Source organism: Melanotaenia boesemani, chromosome 18 (genome assembly GCF_017639745.1).
Source record: "Melanotaenia boesemani isolate fMelBoe1 chromosome 18, fMelBoe1.pri, whole genome shotgun sequence".
NCBI lineage: Eukaryota > Metazoa > Chordata > Actinopteri > Atheriniformes > Melanotaeniidae > Melanotaenia > Melanotaenia boesemani.
This window is the reverse complement of record NC_055699.1, coordinates 14,147,086-14,164,490: the sequence shown is the minus strand read 5'-3', so window position 1 is coordinate 14,164,490 and position 17,405 is coordinate 14,147,086. Positions and strand designations below refer to the sequence as shown.

General features: G+C 40.0%; 1 protein-coding gene across 1 annotated transcript in view; it reads right to left on the bottom strand.

Moving 5' to 3' along the window:
- Positions 1-15,934, bottom strand: part of kcnb2b (potassium voltage-gated channel subfamily B member 2b) — an 82,636-nt gene extending 66,702 nt beyond the window's left edge. The window contains exons 1-2 of the mRNA XM_041968990.1: positions 15,566-15,934; positions 13,898-14,610 (exon numbers count right to left, since the gene is read on the bottom strand). Coding sequence (XP_041824924.1) covers positions 13,898-14,482 — 585 coding nt within the window. The 5' untranslated portion in view covers positions 14,483-14,610; positions 15,566-15,934. The remainder of the gene's footprint in view (positions 1-13,897; positions 14,611-15,565) is intronic.
- Positions 15,935-17,405: the final 1,471 nt, after the last annotated feature.

Genomic DNA, 17,405 nt, shown 5'->3' with positions numbered 1-17,405 from the left:
ATAAGCTTAAGCTTCCATGGTTTAGCTTTGTCACAAGTCTGCGTTCATATTTGTTACGTTAACTCTCTGTCTTGCAGTTAGGGAACCCTGCCAGTAGGAAAGTGATCCAGCCCTTACAGCACCCCAACTTCCATTGTTACATTGGTGATGTTGGCTTTAACAAATCCCCAAATGATGAAATTTAAAGGGGCTAAACCATTAACAAGTAATTTATGTATCTATGACATGAATTTGAAGCGGTTAAACCTAACAAACATGGATCATCATCCTCATTTGAGCTTTATTTAAGTTTCCATCAGCAAAAAAAAAAAAAAAAAAAAAAAGAAAGTTCAAAGTGTTGTAGATGTGAGGTAAAATACAGTCTAGTGATAATTCTGTTTATGTTATTTAATTGGAAGTAGCATCTTTCATCTTACTGGCAACCTGTCCGAGGTGTACCCTGCCTCTCGCCTACTAGTCACTGGTACAGGCTTTATCCACCCGTGACCCTGTATTTTAATAAGTGAGTATATAAAATGGATGGGTGGGTCTTAGTCTTTGTCAAAACACATTTTTAGAGCCAATCTTTCCTGTCCAAATGTAACAGTTCCTTTCCTCTTCTGTGATTTTTCCTGAGGACAGAGACAGGGAAGCCTGTTGCTCCAGATTGGGATTTGAGCCTCAGCAATCTAACACTGCCACCCCCCACCACCCCAGTAAGCCTCTCCTTTGGTTTCTATCATAGACTGCAAATAGACAAGCATTGTAATGAGCCTGCATTTAGCTCCATTTAGTCTTAATAAGATATATGTCAGTATTTGTAATTGACTCTTCACCATCAGGAGTCTGTACTGGTGAGGTGACAAGCAGGCTGACACTACGTAGCAGGGCTCAGACTTTGTGGTGTCGTCAGAGGGGATTATGGTAGCAGCACATCAGGTTGGATGGGGGTGTGCCTGCATGTCCGAAAGACAGGAGGCTAGATTTATACCGCTCCACACCACGGTTAATCCTTTCAAGAAGACAGACTTTGTCTCTCAAATAGAAAAGAGTAATATGTGGATTTTCTTTTGCATTCAGTAAGACAAACCACAGTGCAGTGATTAAACTGACTCACAGAAATGGTAAACATTTAGAAATGAATATTTATTAAACTTTCAAACTATTAAACATAAATAGCATTCCTATGGCACTATTTTCCACTGCCGAAGCATGTGCCTCTCACCAGACACATTCCTCTTAACACTGAGGAAACTCATCAGCTGTATAAACCCTTAAATCTGATAATGCGCTCAGATAAGTAAGCAAAGTGAACTTCTGATGGAAAAAATTTGACAAAATACACAAAATTAATAATATAAAAAGCTATTTTAAATAAACTGTTATGCAAAATAAATAAAAAAAAAATCAGTCTCCATGTTCAGGTGATTGCAGGAGGTGTTATGTCTTTGAATGAAACCGACACATTACCTTATATTTGTCTGAAATAATATGTAAAAACCATCTTCTACTATAAATATAGTTGCATGGCCTAAAGGTCACCCTGGAAGTGCACTACTTCATGAGTTCAATATTATCCCTACTGAATTTTGTATTAAAGGCCAGGGTTTCATCTGCAGCTACATGCAAAGTAAAGTTATAAATACATATTGAAATAATAAGAGACGATTCCTGCATCCTAGGATAGATGAATAACTGCTTTACTTAATTTAATGCTTCACATTATAATCCGTATTAGCACGTCATGATGCAGCTATATGGTTAAATAAGACCTCCTAATCTGTTTGAGAAAAGCTTGTAAAGAATAAACGAGATTTTCAGCTTTTAGTCAAAGCGCGATTTCAGGTTATTGTTTATTCTCTGCTTGTGTGATGTGATGAGGTGAGATCGGTAGCCTTGTTGACATTTTTTAGTGTTGAAACTTTTATTTAAATCATTTTACCACTAAGCTTTATGCTTTCTGTCTGTGACATAACATTTTACTGTCAGAACTTATTAGTTTAAAGGAGGTAGTTCAAACAGAACAAGCAGGAGGAAAAAATTACTTGAGAAAGCAGGAACACAGAAAATGTGACAAAGGCAGGTGCTCCTCTGGCCTCTATCAACAGTCATCCATCAACATAAGTATATTATTCGCTTTCAGACACCTTATTCATTACTTTGGAACAGGAGGTAAAAGCTAAGGATGCTTCAGTCTTAGGTGGCCTTTAGATATTGTCACACTACTTAAGAGGGATTTATTGCAAAACAAGTATACTTCAAAAATCTTTACTTGGGCCATTGCCAGTGAAAGCTGCCAGCACCGGTAGTGTAAGTGTGGGTGCAAAGGCACAGCTAAGACTTGGAGTGGGTTTGGATTGTCAAGGAGCAGCAGGCAAAGCAAATGTAATTGAAAATAACTAGAACAGTCCAACAAATGTAAATTTATTCTGAAAGAGTGTCTCGTTAGAAAGGAGACAGTAGAAGCTCTTTTCAACTGGCTTCTTATAGCTATCATTATGTTGATCAAACGTTTCTTTAAATTTATTTTTCTCATCCCATATTCCCCTCTGTCCACCAGCCATCTTTGTCAGAGGATATTTACAGAATGCTATATAATGAATAATGTAAATTTACTTACACTGCACCTAAAGTAAAGGCTACAGCTTGAAATGTAGAGTAGTAACAGTCTTTAAACCAAATCATCCTGACTGGGAAAGAAATAGCAGTTTCTTCATAGTAGGACTGTGACTCCATTTCCTAATGGTATTGTCCCTGTAAATACATTTTTACCCGATCTGGTGTAAGTTTTCACCCTATAGAAATTTACAGCTTCTCTAATGCTCCGTTTCAGCATCTATCAGCTGCTGTGCAATCCTGACTATATGAGTTGTGTCAGTGATTTTAATGCAGGCACTCATGCTTAAGTAGAACTTATAATTCTGTGTAAAATCGACAACATAAATGTGGGCGTAGCTTTGTGTCCAATGCCATATCCTGTTATGCACATCTCCAGAAATGCAACTACACATTGCCAAGATGCAGATGACAACAACTGTGACTAATTTTCCTTCTGTGACTCTGAAATGTACACAGTTTTGGGGCTGTAAATGTATTTGGCTTCCTCAAGAATCAGTATTCTGCAGCTATGCCATCATCTTGTTTTTATACAGTATGAGGAAATGATGTTTAGTGTATTTGTCCTCATGCTGGAAGGTCAGCAGTCAATTCCCCAGCCTGTCCACGTGTCAAAGTGTCAAACACACTGAACCCAACAATGCCCCTGATTTGCTAATGTGTGTGATTGTAGAGAAAAAAAGCACATATCCAGAGCACAAATATAAACTCACCAGGCACTTTATATTTACACCTTGCTAGACATTTTGGTCAGTGTTGACATAAGAGCATCATGCAGCAGATTTGTTGGCTGCACATTCATAATACAAATCTCCTGTTCCACCAAATCCCAAAAATGCTCTATTGGATTGAGATCTGGCGACTGTGGAAGGCATTGGAGTACAGCAAACTCATTGTCATGTTCAAGAAACCAGTTTGAGATGATATGAAACTTTAAAGCTGATTTTGTAACATGGTGCATTATCCTGCTGAAAGTAGCCATTAGAAGATGCTACACTGTGGTTATAAAGGGATGGACATGGTCAGTAACAATAATCAGGTAGGATGTGGTGTTTAAACAATGGTCAATTAAAAAATGCCTGTTTTCACTAATGGGTCTGGGTCATTATTGAGATGGTTGTGTTTTCACAGCCATCTATAACCTTACCCGGTAGGCAGAGTATCGGTCGAAGAATCAACGAATTGGAACGTGTCAAGCTCCATCCTTTTGGGAACATAAAACTGGGAACCCAACGGAAGGATCCCAAAAACGTTGGGCAGGTTGGATTGGATATTCTGGCACCCATCCCAGTTTTGGCTTGTAGAAACTTAGTGGAAATAGAGCTTAAGGGACCCAAAGAGGGCCAAGAAAATATCCTTACACACCATTACACCACCACCACGAGCCTAAACCATCGATACAAGGCAGGGTGGACACATGCTTTGGTGTTGTTTATGAAGATGTATCTGCTGTAGCCCAGCTGCCTCAAGGTTGGACGTGCTTAGTTTCCACACACAGTATAGCACAAATACAACTCATGGCCTTCTAATATATTTGACTTGACTTTCTGGTGCCACAATACATACTGTAGCAGTGTATTGATGTCTCAAAGAATAAATTTAGTTAGAATGATTTAGTTTTACAGTACATAAGGGATACCGTCATCAATTCAATCTGCCCCAAAGCTCTTTAATTTCTTGTTTTCAGTCAAGCACTACAGGAGAAAACAAGTGATATGGGAGCATGGGTAAAGGATTGTGGGACACTAACAGAACATGGAGGACAGGAGGAAGAGGTAAAATAAAGAGTAAATTTTACATAAGAGAAGTGTGTAATCAAAGATGGATGTAAAAAGGATGAATTTTACAGTGAGTTACTGAATGTGAATTACAGATAAAAAGAGGCTGAAAATGTTCAGAAGCATAAAGAATCTCCACATAAATGCACAATATATCCTGCAGCCTAGGGAATGAAACTGCAAATAAACACAGAAGAGCTGGAGGCAGCTGCACACGTGAATGTGGATGGCCACTGATGCTACTCGCTTGAAATAAAATGAGACAGGTGGGCCTTTCAGCACAGCGGTCAATACCTAAGAGTTGTCCTATCGATTGGCAAAGCTTCAGCCAAATGTCAGCACCCAAAAGACCAGGATCTTCCTGATCCTGTAGTGATGGATGACAGATCTGTTCTGAGCTGCCAGCGCCGCATCAAAACACAAAGACAATTTGTCATGTGATGTCTTATGCTACACCTCAAATAAGTGTTGTCTCTCTATACATTTGCCAAGATGGTAGACAAGGCACCGTGACCTTTAAGGTATGTCAGACGATGATCCTTTGGCCCAGTGCTCGGCCTCTTGGCACTGCCTTGGGTCACATGATCTGATTGCTGTCTTTGTCCCAGCTTGACCTGCCAGACAGGTCCTTTCCTTCATCGACGCTAAGCTGATTACAATCACACCAATGAGCAAAAGCGCAGTATCCATGCCTGTTGTCACCTTGCCTGACCAGACATGCAGCTGGTCATTTCCAGTTGGGGCTCATTTCTGAGTCTGTCTAACGGATTTACTGACTTCTGTTATGGTAGAGAAAGGATGGGATGAATAGATTGTGTAAAACAATTCTTATATTTTTGTTTATATCACTCATTCCTTTGTGGGATGAATGTTTGGTTCCCTTTGACTAAATTTGAGAAGTAATTCAGGTGAATGCAGTTACTGTGCTCAGCAAAGAGACCCATATTACACAACAAAGAGCAGGAGATATAATAATTTCCTCTTTCACTTCCTGGGGAGCAGGGAGACAGCAAACAGCTGGCAGCTCTGCCCACAGTGACGCCAGCACCATGAAACAGAGGCGGTCCCGCAGAGAGGCTAAAAGAGGAATAAAAGAGATGTAATGGTGATGGGAGTTAAATTTGATGTCATGCATTTGCCAAATCACAGTTTATCCTTGTATTAATGAACAAGTGACTTCAATTGTTTTTTACCTCACTGATCTGCTCTGTCTGTTTCTTTCCCTCAGATGCTCCTTTGGTAGAGCAAAGGTTTTTAATTAATCTCTTCCAGCCTACAAAACCAAGCCGCTGTTATGCTGCTGATGCTCTGGAGACCCTGTGATTGGTTTAAAGACCTGGGACACAGAGCTGCTTCTCTTTTCATCCAAGTATCACACAAATGAGCTACTACACCAAACTTAACTGCGTGGCCTCACAGAAACACCGCGGCGCATTAGAGGGAATATTGTAATTTTACAGCAGCAGAAGCTGTTTGTGACAAATGACACAAACATAAAATTACAAAAGACGTTTAATTGGGGAAAGGAAGTCATTCCAAGGAAAAACACGAAATCAGAGGACAGGTTTTTAGTCAGTGAGAGCTGAAGCGTGCTCTTAATGTAGTGCAAAAGTGTTTTCCTCAGATTTGCATTGGCGGTTGGTTGTGAGAGCTGAGGTACCAGCTGCTCTGCATCTCACACAGCCTGTATAGAGAGGAATTGCTCCCTGGGTGTCAATAAGTCACCATGGCACACCATGGTCACCATGGAAACTATGCAAACACAGTATTTTAAAGGAAACAAGAAAAATGAAGTTAATTACACATTACTTTCTTCTTCTTTTTGTCCTAAAAGCTTTTCAGAGTTTAATTCTTACAGCTGTCTGAAAGGATTTTTCATATGTTTCGGAGGATTGTCATTATGCAAGACTTGTACTTTTTCCTCCACCCATAATTTTCTGTCTGGATTCTTTCATCACATACAAAAGCTGTGCAGTTCTCTCATCCACAAGCTTCAGGCCACCTCTGTGTTGCAGCTCTAGGAAGCAAGGAAGAGGAGTGGCCAAGTGCCCGGGAAGCACTTCTCCTCAAACCATTGGTGATCAATCATAAATGTGACTGATAAAGAGGCAAATGTAAAAAAAAAAAAAAAACACCACAGTGAATATCAATGAACCCCCATGCCAAAACTCTCAAGATGGACCAGCCAACTGAAGCATAACTCAGTATTTATTCTGTGAGGGAATAAAGACAGAAATGTGAAGAAAACAGAGGGAAAAAGGAGAAGAGAGATGAAAAGAAGCAGGAATTATAAAAGGAAGTTTAGGAGAAAAACAACTTGGCACTCGTTGCACAAGAAGCTGGTTCAGCAGGTTTTGAAGGGTTATCAGAGGTGTGTGTTGAAACGTGTGCACACGAAATATAGGAAGTGAGTACCGCACACACAGAGGGAATAATATGTGTATTACTGTACGCGTGTGCAGAGATGTGGAAGACTGGTTCAGAGCTGAGAGTATGCTGTGTGTGTGCATGCTTGTGTGTGAAGGGGAATTGCCGAAGCACATAATAGAGACCTGGTGTTCGTAGCATTTAGAATGACTCTCTTCCGACCCTGTCCACTCTTCATCACCTGCTTTTCCTGTTGCCTTCTGGGAGAGGAAACAACAGGACACAGGGTGGGCAAACTTCCCCAAAGGCAGCAGAGGAGACAATGCGCAAGGGGACAGGCAGATGATGAGGAGGGCAAGGAGGAGGAAGGAACACATTAGCCTTTTACCCAGGGTGTCATTCAGGCTGGCAGCACATGCCAGAGCTGTTGCTTGCTGCTGGTCTACACACATTGCCTTCAGTGGAATTTATGTCTTTTTCTGATGGCAGTCAAAGCTGGAGCTTTTGAATCGCTAGTTTGAATCACCTTGTCTTTTTTTTCTGGCTGAATAAACACAACATGTGCAACTAATGGAACATGTACAGAAAGAAACGGCATGCCATGAAAAATGAATAATTGCTGCTTAAAGTGAATGCTAGAAATGCTATCAACAACTAGGATGTGATTATATGACAAAAAATGTAGACAAGTACCAAAATTGAGAATAGTAAGATTAACTGATCACAGACTGGGATGGATGTAGTCCCAACTCTAACCGGCTGTTTTTATGACGATTCTGAATTTGAATACAATTAAGAATGCACTTGCATTTATCTTTATCTTGTTGCTTTTCTGAAAACTTGGTTGAAATTTGGGATACATTTAGAGCAAGGTATGTTATATTGGTTTGTGTAATGAAATGAATATTGTGGTAGCTGCAACAGCCGCCATCTTTTCTTTAAAGTGAGTGTTTTTAATGTGTTTTTTTTTAGCCATATCTCAAGTCTGCAAGTCTGTGCAGTAACTTTTTTTCTCACCAAATATTTTATGATCTTCTTTTGTCATCTTTTGGTTTCTTCACCTGTTTGTCTCATGTTATTCATCATTTAGGACTGTACTCACCTCACAACTAAAGTTGAAAAAAATGGGAGTAAATACTGGACTTGCATCCATTATGAAGATTTATTTGGAAATACATCATCCCCAAATAAGTGCTGATGCTGAACTTTAACTCTAATGAGTTAAAAAAAGATATATCTAAATTTGTCACAGGTATGGTGTCAATAGATAAAATATAAATTAATAAAATATCTGTAAGACAGCCTATACAAATTATACTCTATAAAGTGTATTATCTATTAATAACTATACTCTAACATGTTAGAAATAACTAATTTTCTGTTTAATCACATAAAAAATGAGTTTTTTTTTTTAGAAAGCAAAACAAGCTATGTGGTGACTCCAACTTTTAACTGTCATAATAAAAATAATGCAAATAAATCCTTTATGAAATAGTTCCTTGGATCTAATTGTAGCTGTAAAAGGCTTGCTTTGTTAGAAAGTGCTCTGGAGGTATTTTTTGGAGATAACTGTACAGTTACCTTTGAGACTTCAGCCGTCGTACTTCTCACACCATCTGTCCGCTCATTAGCGTTGGCTTGTATTGGCCGTGTTGTTTAGTTTACACTTCCCTCTGCATATGTCCCCTTTTCGGTGCTTTAATTGTGAGGATAACATATTTAAGAATAGTTGTGCCTCATGAATTTCACTTAATAATGTCTCCTTTCATAAACTCACTACATGCACGATCAAGTGCAATAAGAACTAAGACAGGCCAGTGGGCTCCTTTGGGACAGAAGCACCTCTAAACTGCTCTTTAATTGTGTGCAAGAGAAGGCAGCAGTTCAGTTATTTTTGATGATAAACCGAAAAATATATATAAGGATCAGTTAGGGATGATTTAGTTTTCTATTCAGCAACCTCATATGCCTTGCTTTAAAGTCACAGTGAAATTCTAGATTAATAACAAATCCTGATAACTCTCCCCATTTAACTTATGACCCTAGAAAACCTGGTAAATCCAATCAGCCTCTTAACAGCAGTAGAATAATTCAGTTTTCCTTTTTTTCCTGAAATAAATGGTGTTTATCTAATTTCCTGCAAGCAGTGTCTACCAGCTGAACTGAAACGCATAAATAAATGCATAATAAATGTAATGCAAAAATAGTTAAATCTTTAGTTACATGACATAATTTCCTCTATTGTTCATTTATTTCATTAATTATAGTTCACATTCACATAAAACCTGATGACATCATTATCCTGGCATACACACTAAGTTACTCATGTAGGAAAGTCACACTAAATTATACACCACCATTAGAAAGTTTTTTTTTACTTTCAACACCAATTTTCTACATTCCTCATGACGCAGGTGACCTATAGAGAGAAAAAAGAGACCAGGGGAGATGAGAAACTGGGTTTACGTGTGTCCTGGAACAAACAGATGATGAATGCTGCTGCTTCAATTACCATGCAGAGGCCATAAGAACTAATGCCACCTATAATCTAGGAGGTTCCTACTTATCTGATTATGAATGCAAGTAAAGAGGATTTAAGTGCAAGTACCTAAATGCTAGGCCGTACTGATTAGAGGCCTGTTGGAAGGGTTATGTAACTCAGAGACTACCGGAGGAGAGGAGGTGTGCCCCTCTTAAACTCTGCTTCTGTGATATATCCTGATAACTTGCTAAAGGCCAGACCTGGGGTCACAATCAGATTTTCTGTAAAGACGATTCAGTCTAAGTGAAAAAAAAGAACTAAAATCCATTTGCCCAACAACCTTGGAGCATTTTCGTCTAGATAATGTGGGCCCATATTGATTTAAACTGTAAAGACTGACCACAGTTCATACATAGATGACAAGGTGTCAGTGAAAGACAGAGTAGCAGGTAGTACACCTGCTGCTCAAATCTGACTCTGAGGCATACACCGAACATATTGTGTGACTGAATCCTGACTAAATGCCTCACACTCATTTTCCCCCGCCTCACTCCACCTTCCACTTTTCCTCTTTGACTTGGCTGCTGTCAGAAAGTACATCAGTGAACACACAAGGCCAAACGCCTGTTTCAGTGCATTAAAGCCTGGAAAAAAACAGACGGATGGAGTGTAAGAGGCTGTCTGCAGTGATCTGAAACAACAGCCAGCAGCAAGTGCTATGGAGCAACAACAAAACACAGTGCTAATCGAATTAGCTCCTGCCACATTTAAAGCTAGGCATTAATATTATTGTCACTTCTGCTGTCTTACATATCCAGTGTATGCATGATTCTGTACATAAACCAAATGAGACACAATCAGCAGTATGAATTGTGTGCTGCTGCACCACATTAAATCAGATGGTTATGGCAACACTGACGCTGAGCAAGAGTGGCATCTGAGATGAGTGTTACAGTACCTTCATCGTGTCTTGTCATCATCATTGACAGTGTCTGTGGTGGAGTGAGTTTGGCTGCTTCCAAGCGTGGGAGGACCAAACAGCACAAGGCTGCGCCCATGCAGGCCCATAGCTTATTTCCACTAGCTAGACTAGCTTATTAGATAAAGGGGAGAGTAATGGTGCACATCCACATTAAGAGCAAGCACAAGGCTTGGCTGGCTGGCTGGCTGGCTGGCTGGCTGGCTGGCTGTGCAGGGAGGGTAGGGAAGCAGAAAGAAACATTGATCTCTTTAAAATGCTCCGAATCTTCTGCCGTTATCTTTTTTTTTTTTTTTTTTGGAGCTGTCCATTATAAAAGAGAAAACATAAAAGGCAGAAAATCACTGGTGACGTGTGGGTTTATGTTGTATTACTGATATACTTAAAGGTATATTTAAAAGTTTTGAATGAAACTAATAAAAACAAAGAAGATGCTGCTCCTGCACATTAAAGTGAAGCACTAAGTCACAAGTAATAGAATTAGTTTATTATCCCATTAACACAATCTGGCTTATTTATTAATGTCAAAGCTCTTTTTCACTGGCTGTGTATTAAACATCTGAACCCTAAAAGAAATAGATTTAATCCATCTAACAGCATTTCCCACCACAAAGGCAAAATACATTTTAAATGAAAACGCACAAACAGGTTACAAGGTGCGTTTCCAAGTAACACGTCTTTGTATGATGATGCGTGTAATATATTTTCACAGGAAATACTGAAGCAAAAGTCATTACAATTCAGATTTCTCTAAAAGAAAATGCAGCAATTTGGATATGGCTTCCCTTTATGATTTTCTGTTAAGTGTACTCGCCATACAACTACACCCGTGATTCATAGTAAACACAAAGGGGGTCATGGCAGCATAAGTCCTTCAGGCTAAATATCAAGGAAGACACTTTGTAGTGGATTTATAAACGTTGGAGTCCACATTATCATCTAACATCTTTTTACAAAAATGATTTCCCCTCTAATCTTGAAAAACTCACTGAAAGACACAACTTAAACTAAAACCTATTAACTAAGATGAGAAAAGAAGCCTCTAAATGAATGTTTTATAAAAAAAAAATATATATATATATATATATATTTTAATAATTGGATTCTGCACTTTCAATACTTAAATTTCAAAAGAAATGTGTGATAAAACTCCTGGAGGATACACATCCCCACTGCCACTCTGAGACCAAAGAGCTAAACCCAAACAGACTTCCCTGACATCGCAGCTGTAGTGCTCAGTATGTTTGTATACTTTGCAATGGCTTAAAATGGAAAAAAGAGGAATGCAGCACATCATCAGCACACCACGCTGCTTGGCAACAACATGAAGCAAGAAAGAAAACCAAACTGTTGCTGCTGTGCAACCACTTAGGTTTATCTGCAAGTGACTTGTTGTCATTTGCAGACAAATGCTGCTGTGTAGTTGATTTGTACATATTTAGTGAACATAGGACCAACAGAATTACAAGAAAGTACCTCAGGAAAGTTAGCAAACATAGAGAAGGCATTTAATGGCTTTGAAAGTTCTGCATCGGTGCACAGACCTCTCACTTTCCCCCCCCCGCAACTCTTGTGACAAACCATGCATCTGACAGCAGCAGACATGGAGCATCTTCTCGCTCCACCTGCAAAGAAGCCGCTGCATCTTTGTGTTTGACCATTTCATTCATAATTCATTGGGAAAGGTTTGCAAACATCCAGCTCAGCAAACTGAGCATAACTTACAAGACTGTGTTGCTTACATCATTCAGGGCTTTCCTGCGCAAACTCTTTGCTGACATCTCTTGTGCTTTACTTGTGGCTTCTCTGGGCACCTTTTCCCAGTTTTCTAGCTTTGGCAACAATGTCTGCTTGATTTCCACCTTTTCACTCTGAACTCCCAGGGCTTAGTGCTGCTGATAAATGAAATGGCAGCTTGATTGACCCTGCTTGAAAGGTCAGTGCTCTCTTGCTTAACCTTAATTTAAAGGGCCATAAGTGGCATAAATCTCATGAAGACAGTGTAACACTAAAAAAAAAAAAAAAAAAACATGAGTGGAGAAATGGAAGGGGGGAAATGCCACAAGACTGATTGCATTTGACAAAGGGCTTAGGTTTCTTTGAATAAAAGCACATGGCTGTGCACCATGCTAATAATGGCATTCCCTTAGTGGAGGGTTTTCAAAGGATCTTGCTGCACGACGAATCCCCTGTAAAAGGCTTTCCTGACCTCAGGGAACTGCCGTAAGACAGTCAAGCACTCCACTTCTAAACTAACAGTACTTTCAGCGATTGGAGTCACGGTCAAGTTTTCCTCATAGGGCAGTCAGCAGAATGTTAATGCAATTTGAATTAGGATGGAATTTCCCTTTAACAATTCACAGGCTTCCCCCACATGATAGTGTACAGGTCAGCAATACAGAGATGTGTCTGGAGTCTAAAAGAACTGTATTGAGAGTAAATCACTTTACATATCACACAGCCTATCAAATTACTCCACTGCTGTCACCTGAGTGTGCCTCAAATTAGATATTGGCAGTTTTCCCTTTAATTAATTTGTATGATATACAGTTTACCTATAAAGGATGAATGCGGTTATCAAGCTAGGGTTGGATCCTTGTCAGTCACAATCGCTTGATTCAAGGAAAACAAGCCATGCGGAAAGAAAACAGGGAGGAAGGACAAAGCATGTATAATAGCCTATGAAAGGACTTGAACCCAATGCATTTAGAGTCATTACAGTATTTTTCTATCATTTAAAATATTAAAATCATACCATCCTTTTAGCACAAAGGGTCTGAAAACAAATCTAGCATAATCTCCAAACTACAGACAAGCAATACTCCTTTTGTTCAAAACAACTACACACCTACAGGACTGTATTGCTCTCACAATAGGGATGATGTTACTTTAGTCTCACACACTTACACACACATTCACAATCCCTGTGTTATGATCTGCCGCCATGGAATGAAATCCCTTCTCGGCATCGCCCAACGAGGAGAAAAGAATACAGTGAAGCACATAAAATACCAATAAATGTGTTTCATCAAGACCACCCTGCCTAATTTAGGACTGAGTCAGCGTGGGGATGGGATGAGGAGGAGGATTTGCCAACTATAAATGGATGTGAAAAAAATTTTTTGAGACTGATAAAGCAGTTTATAAATACTGGAGTATGTGGGAAGAAGGGGGCATAAAGGACCTCTTCCTTCAATGAAATCAAATTAAGTAAATCTAGTAAGAGGCTGCATTCACTGTGACAAACTTTTGACATCATCCTGTAGTTTCCATGACTCACAGTCAGACAGAAGTACATCCAATTAGTGAGACTGACACATAAATACAAAACAGAGCTGCACGTTGTTTCATGAAACCTGTGGTGTCAAAGTCATTGACACATCCGGTCTACACTGACAACCTTTATCCTGGCAAAAGACATCAACAGCTGAAGCTGACACTTCACAATTTTATTCTTCCATTTTTGTTTAATCAGTTTTCTTCCTTTGCACCCTTGGAAATCATTTTTAACCCTCAATGACTACTGTTACTCACTATACAAGATTCAAACTAATGTTTTACAGTACACGTGGGAGTAGCTCTTTAAAAAGCATGCCTCCAACGTGTTATGATCTGAACCAAGTGCTCAGCTTTGTTTGTGAGCAAAAAATGTGAGACTGAGATGGTGCGATCACACTTCCAGTTTCAGATCCCTACCTTGGCAGCCACCGAGGAGCTGGGTTTCTCCAGGAGATCCCACAGTTTCCTCCTCTTCTCCGGGCAGCAGGTGTTATCAAACTCTCCCTCACCCTCCCTCTCCCTCAGTGTCTCTGCCTCCCTCCTCAGCTCCTCATTCATCTGCTCTTTTTTCTGATGATAACGGGCCTGGCAGCATGACTCCAGGTAGATCTCGTCAATCCCCCAGTAGTCTAACTCCTGGCCAAACGAAAGGGCGCACATCTCCTCCATCATGTGCAGCTTGCCTGTGCGGTAAAAGTTCAGAATGGAGGTGAATGCCCCCGGGTGCCGGTCAAAGAAGTATTCATTCTCGTTCAGGCTGTAGTCATCACAGATCTCCATCAGGGACTCATGAGTGTTGCAGTCTCTGAGCTTGCCAAGCCGGGTCCTGGGTAGCCGGTCCAGAGTCCGCCACAGGACCTCATGGTTGAGACCCCCGACATTAAGCCGGACTCTGCGGGATCGGCCTTTGGTGCGAATGATATCAATGGGTTCAGGGGGCAGTGAGGGTGCAGTTCGGACATTGGTGGTCTTGGACCCAGCTGGTCCAAGCTTTTCAGCCATGATGATGGAAAAGGAGACTTCAGGGAAAATGTTCCAAACACACACGCAGAAATCAAAGTAAAAAAAAAAAAAAAAATCCTAAAACTTTTCAGTTATGTTGGATCTTCTTTAGGCAAGTCCCTCCATGGCTGAGAAAAGAAAAGAAACAGTTTATAAGTTTTGGTTTTTATCAAGAGATATGAATAAAATACTTTTCAGCATAAAAAGGAGATTTAGAGCATCTCTCTGAATCTCCTTTTCTCAAGAGGCAGAGATCAGCCACCTGTTACCACATATCAGTCAAAAATAGTAGCGTCTGTGCAGCTTTATTGATCCCTTTCATCACATTTCTTAGGCGGTATTAGGTAGGATCAATGATCTTATTTTAACAGTCAACATGGCTGCTTTGCTGTTACTTTATAGTGAGGCAAAAAAAACTCTTGCTGAAAGCCCTACTTTGTGTGCAGACCATGCTTTAAATGCAGCTTTGAAATTCAGATATGCGTCAGGACTATCTGGATGGAAGATTCATGTGTGGCAGCAATTTCTGGGGTCTTATGTGACTTATTACTGTCATATATGCCACAATCACGAGAAACTCACTGAACATGAACGTAGCTGCTGAATATTTTTCATTTGTTCTATTTATATGGTTTAAACGAGAATTGTGAGCTTTTTGCGAAAGCCAACATTGTAAAAAGTGGTGGATATGTGTGTTTTTGGTTATTATCTGGAATATTTCACACGTGATGTCGCTTGTGAATATATTTTATTAACATTTGTTCTGTCTGATGTGGATGACGAATTTGCCACACAAGAAGGGGGGATAATGGAATGGGTGGAATAATGTGGGTAGATGTCTATAAAACGCCAATCGATTGCAAACGCATATAAAAAAAATCACTGTTAATTAAATCTGAAAGCAAAGAAAAACACTGCAGCATACCTGTTACACTGCGTTTGCTCAGCAGACTACGATTTTGATGCCTTTACAATCAACCCCCTATCTTTACTATCAGTCCTGACAGCGCACAAATTCGCTTTCGACTACTGTTTAAAGTAATATCAGACTCACAAACCTGGCATAAAGACAACGAAGCTCACCTTGCCGTGATAAACCACCTTTTGCATGCAAACTGCTCTTGTTCCACAGGGAGTAGAGGATAAAAAGGGAGCCGGGATCCCCCCCTTTAGTCAAGCGGCCACGATTGAAGGGAGCACTCCGCGGACGCGGCGCACTAAACGCGCGTCCCACATGGTGTTGAAACCGAGTCGGGAAGAGGAGAGAAGTAAAACACGTTAATGTATTTCTCTACAAATGGTCGCATGGACACAAGCGGTGTTGTTTCCCCATCGGAACATCGGGAACAAGAGTCCTGCGCCGTCCACCAAAATCCCCTTAAAAAAAAAGAAAAAAGAAAGCTCACTTAATCACTGTGGATGCGGACATCGAGCGCGTAAAAGGCAGCGGGATGGGATATTATGCGAACTGCGGAGTGTCCTGCTGTAGGCTACTACTACAGGAAGGAGGAGCACAGGGGCGCACACGGGCTGCACCACAGCAAAGAGGTGAAGATCAAATCACAGATGGGTTTTCTTCCCCAGGAGAGGAAAATACACTGAGCCCGACCAAAAGAAATCTTTGTGGTTCCACTTGACTTTTCACCCCCTTTTAAATAATTCTAATTAGTATGAGAAAATCTAAAGTAGCTAATAAACAGCTGAGATTACCAACACATGTTCATGCACTCAAAAAAAGAAATACTAAAAAGCATTTAGCTCATCCTGGAAAGCACATACAGATGGGTGCATACTTTGCCTCAGGCAAGTTTTTAGTGAAATGAGCATGAAGCAATGTGTTGCCTTTGCTTCTAAATGCAGAATAAGGCCCGTGTCCACACTTTGTCGGTGCTGTGAAGAATCTTCAGTAAAACTGACAAAAGACCAATGATTTTTTTCAGTGTCTTCTCAGAATGCACAACAACTTGTTTTTACTCACCCCACTCCAAGTCTCACAGTTATCAGTTTCAGAGAGAGAGAACAAGTTCAATACAAGTCCAATAGAGTCAATAGAGTTTGATCCAGTTCAATCCAGTTGATCCCAGCCTGGTTCAATCAAATTTAGAATAGTCCAATTAAATTAAATTTATTCATTAATGTATTATTAATTTATTTTCAATTAATCTAATGGCAATTTAGAAAAAGTTGCTTGGCTAGGGATCGGCATTTCAATTCAGTCCCTGTTCTGATCAAGAATGGGGCTTAGGGCAACAGTAGGACGAACTCCCTTTTACAAAAATGGGACTTTCAACAAACCAGACTCCTCAAGGAAGGCAATCTTCTTTGAACTGGTAGAGGAGTCAGCGGACATGAAAGTGACACAAACGAACACTGGAGCTTGGCTGCAATTCATTACATAAGCAAAGCTCCTAAAACCTCAAAGGTAACAATAACCGGCTATTTGAGAATCTTCATTTGACCCATAAACAACCTGATCCATAGAGGACAAGGACCTTTTCTCTTAACCACTTCAGATAGTAAACCAGTGATGCACCAAACAGATGCACTTCATATTTCAAACTAAGAACCATCAATATATAATGATCTGCCCACTCCCTAGTTTGAGATGAATAAACATAGATATTAAATTATGTATTTCTTATTATCCCTCAGGGTTGTTACTTACCTCTCTTCTCTCTATTTATCCCTCTCTTATAGTCTACATGAATAGTCCTCACTCCAGTAATATTTTTCGGTGAGCTTACATATATGTCAAGTGAATTTCCTCTTAGCTCAGCATTTTTGTAGAAATTTGATTATACACATTGCATATGAGTAATTGATTTCCTTTCCATGTTCTTTCCTTCCAGTGACAAGTGGTCAATACTGCTGCATTGACTGAACAAAGCCTTTGTGTGCATGTAGCCAACGTCTTACCCCTGCA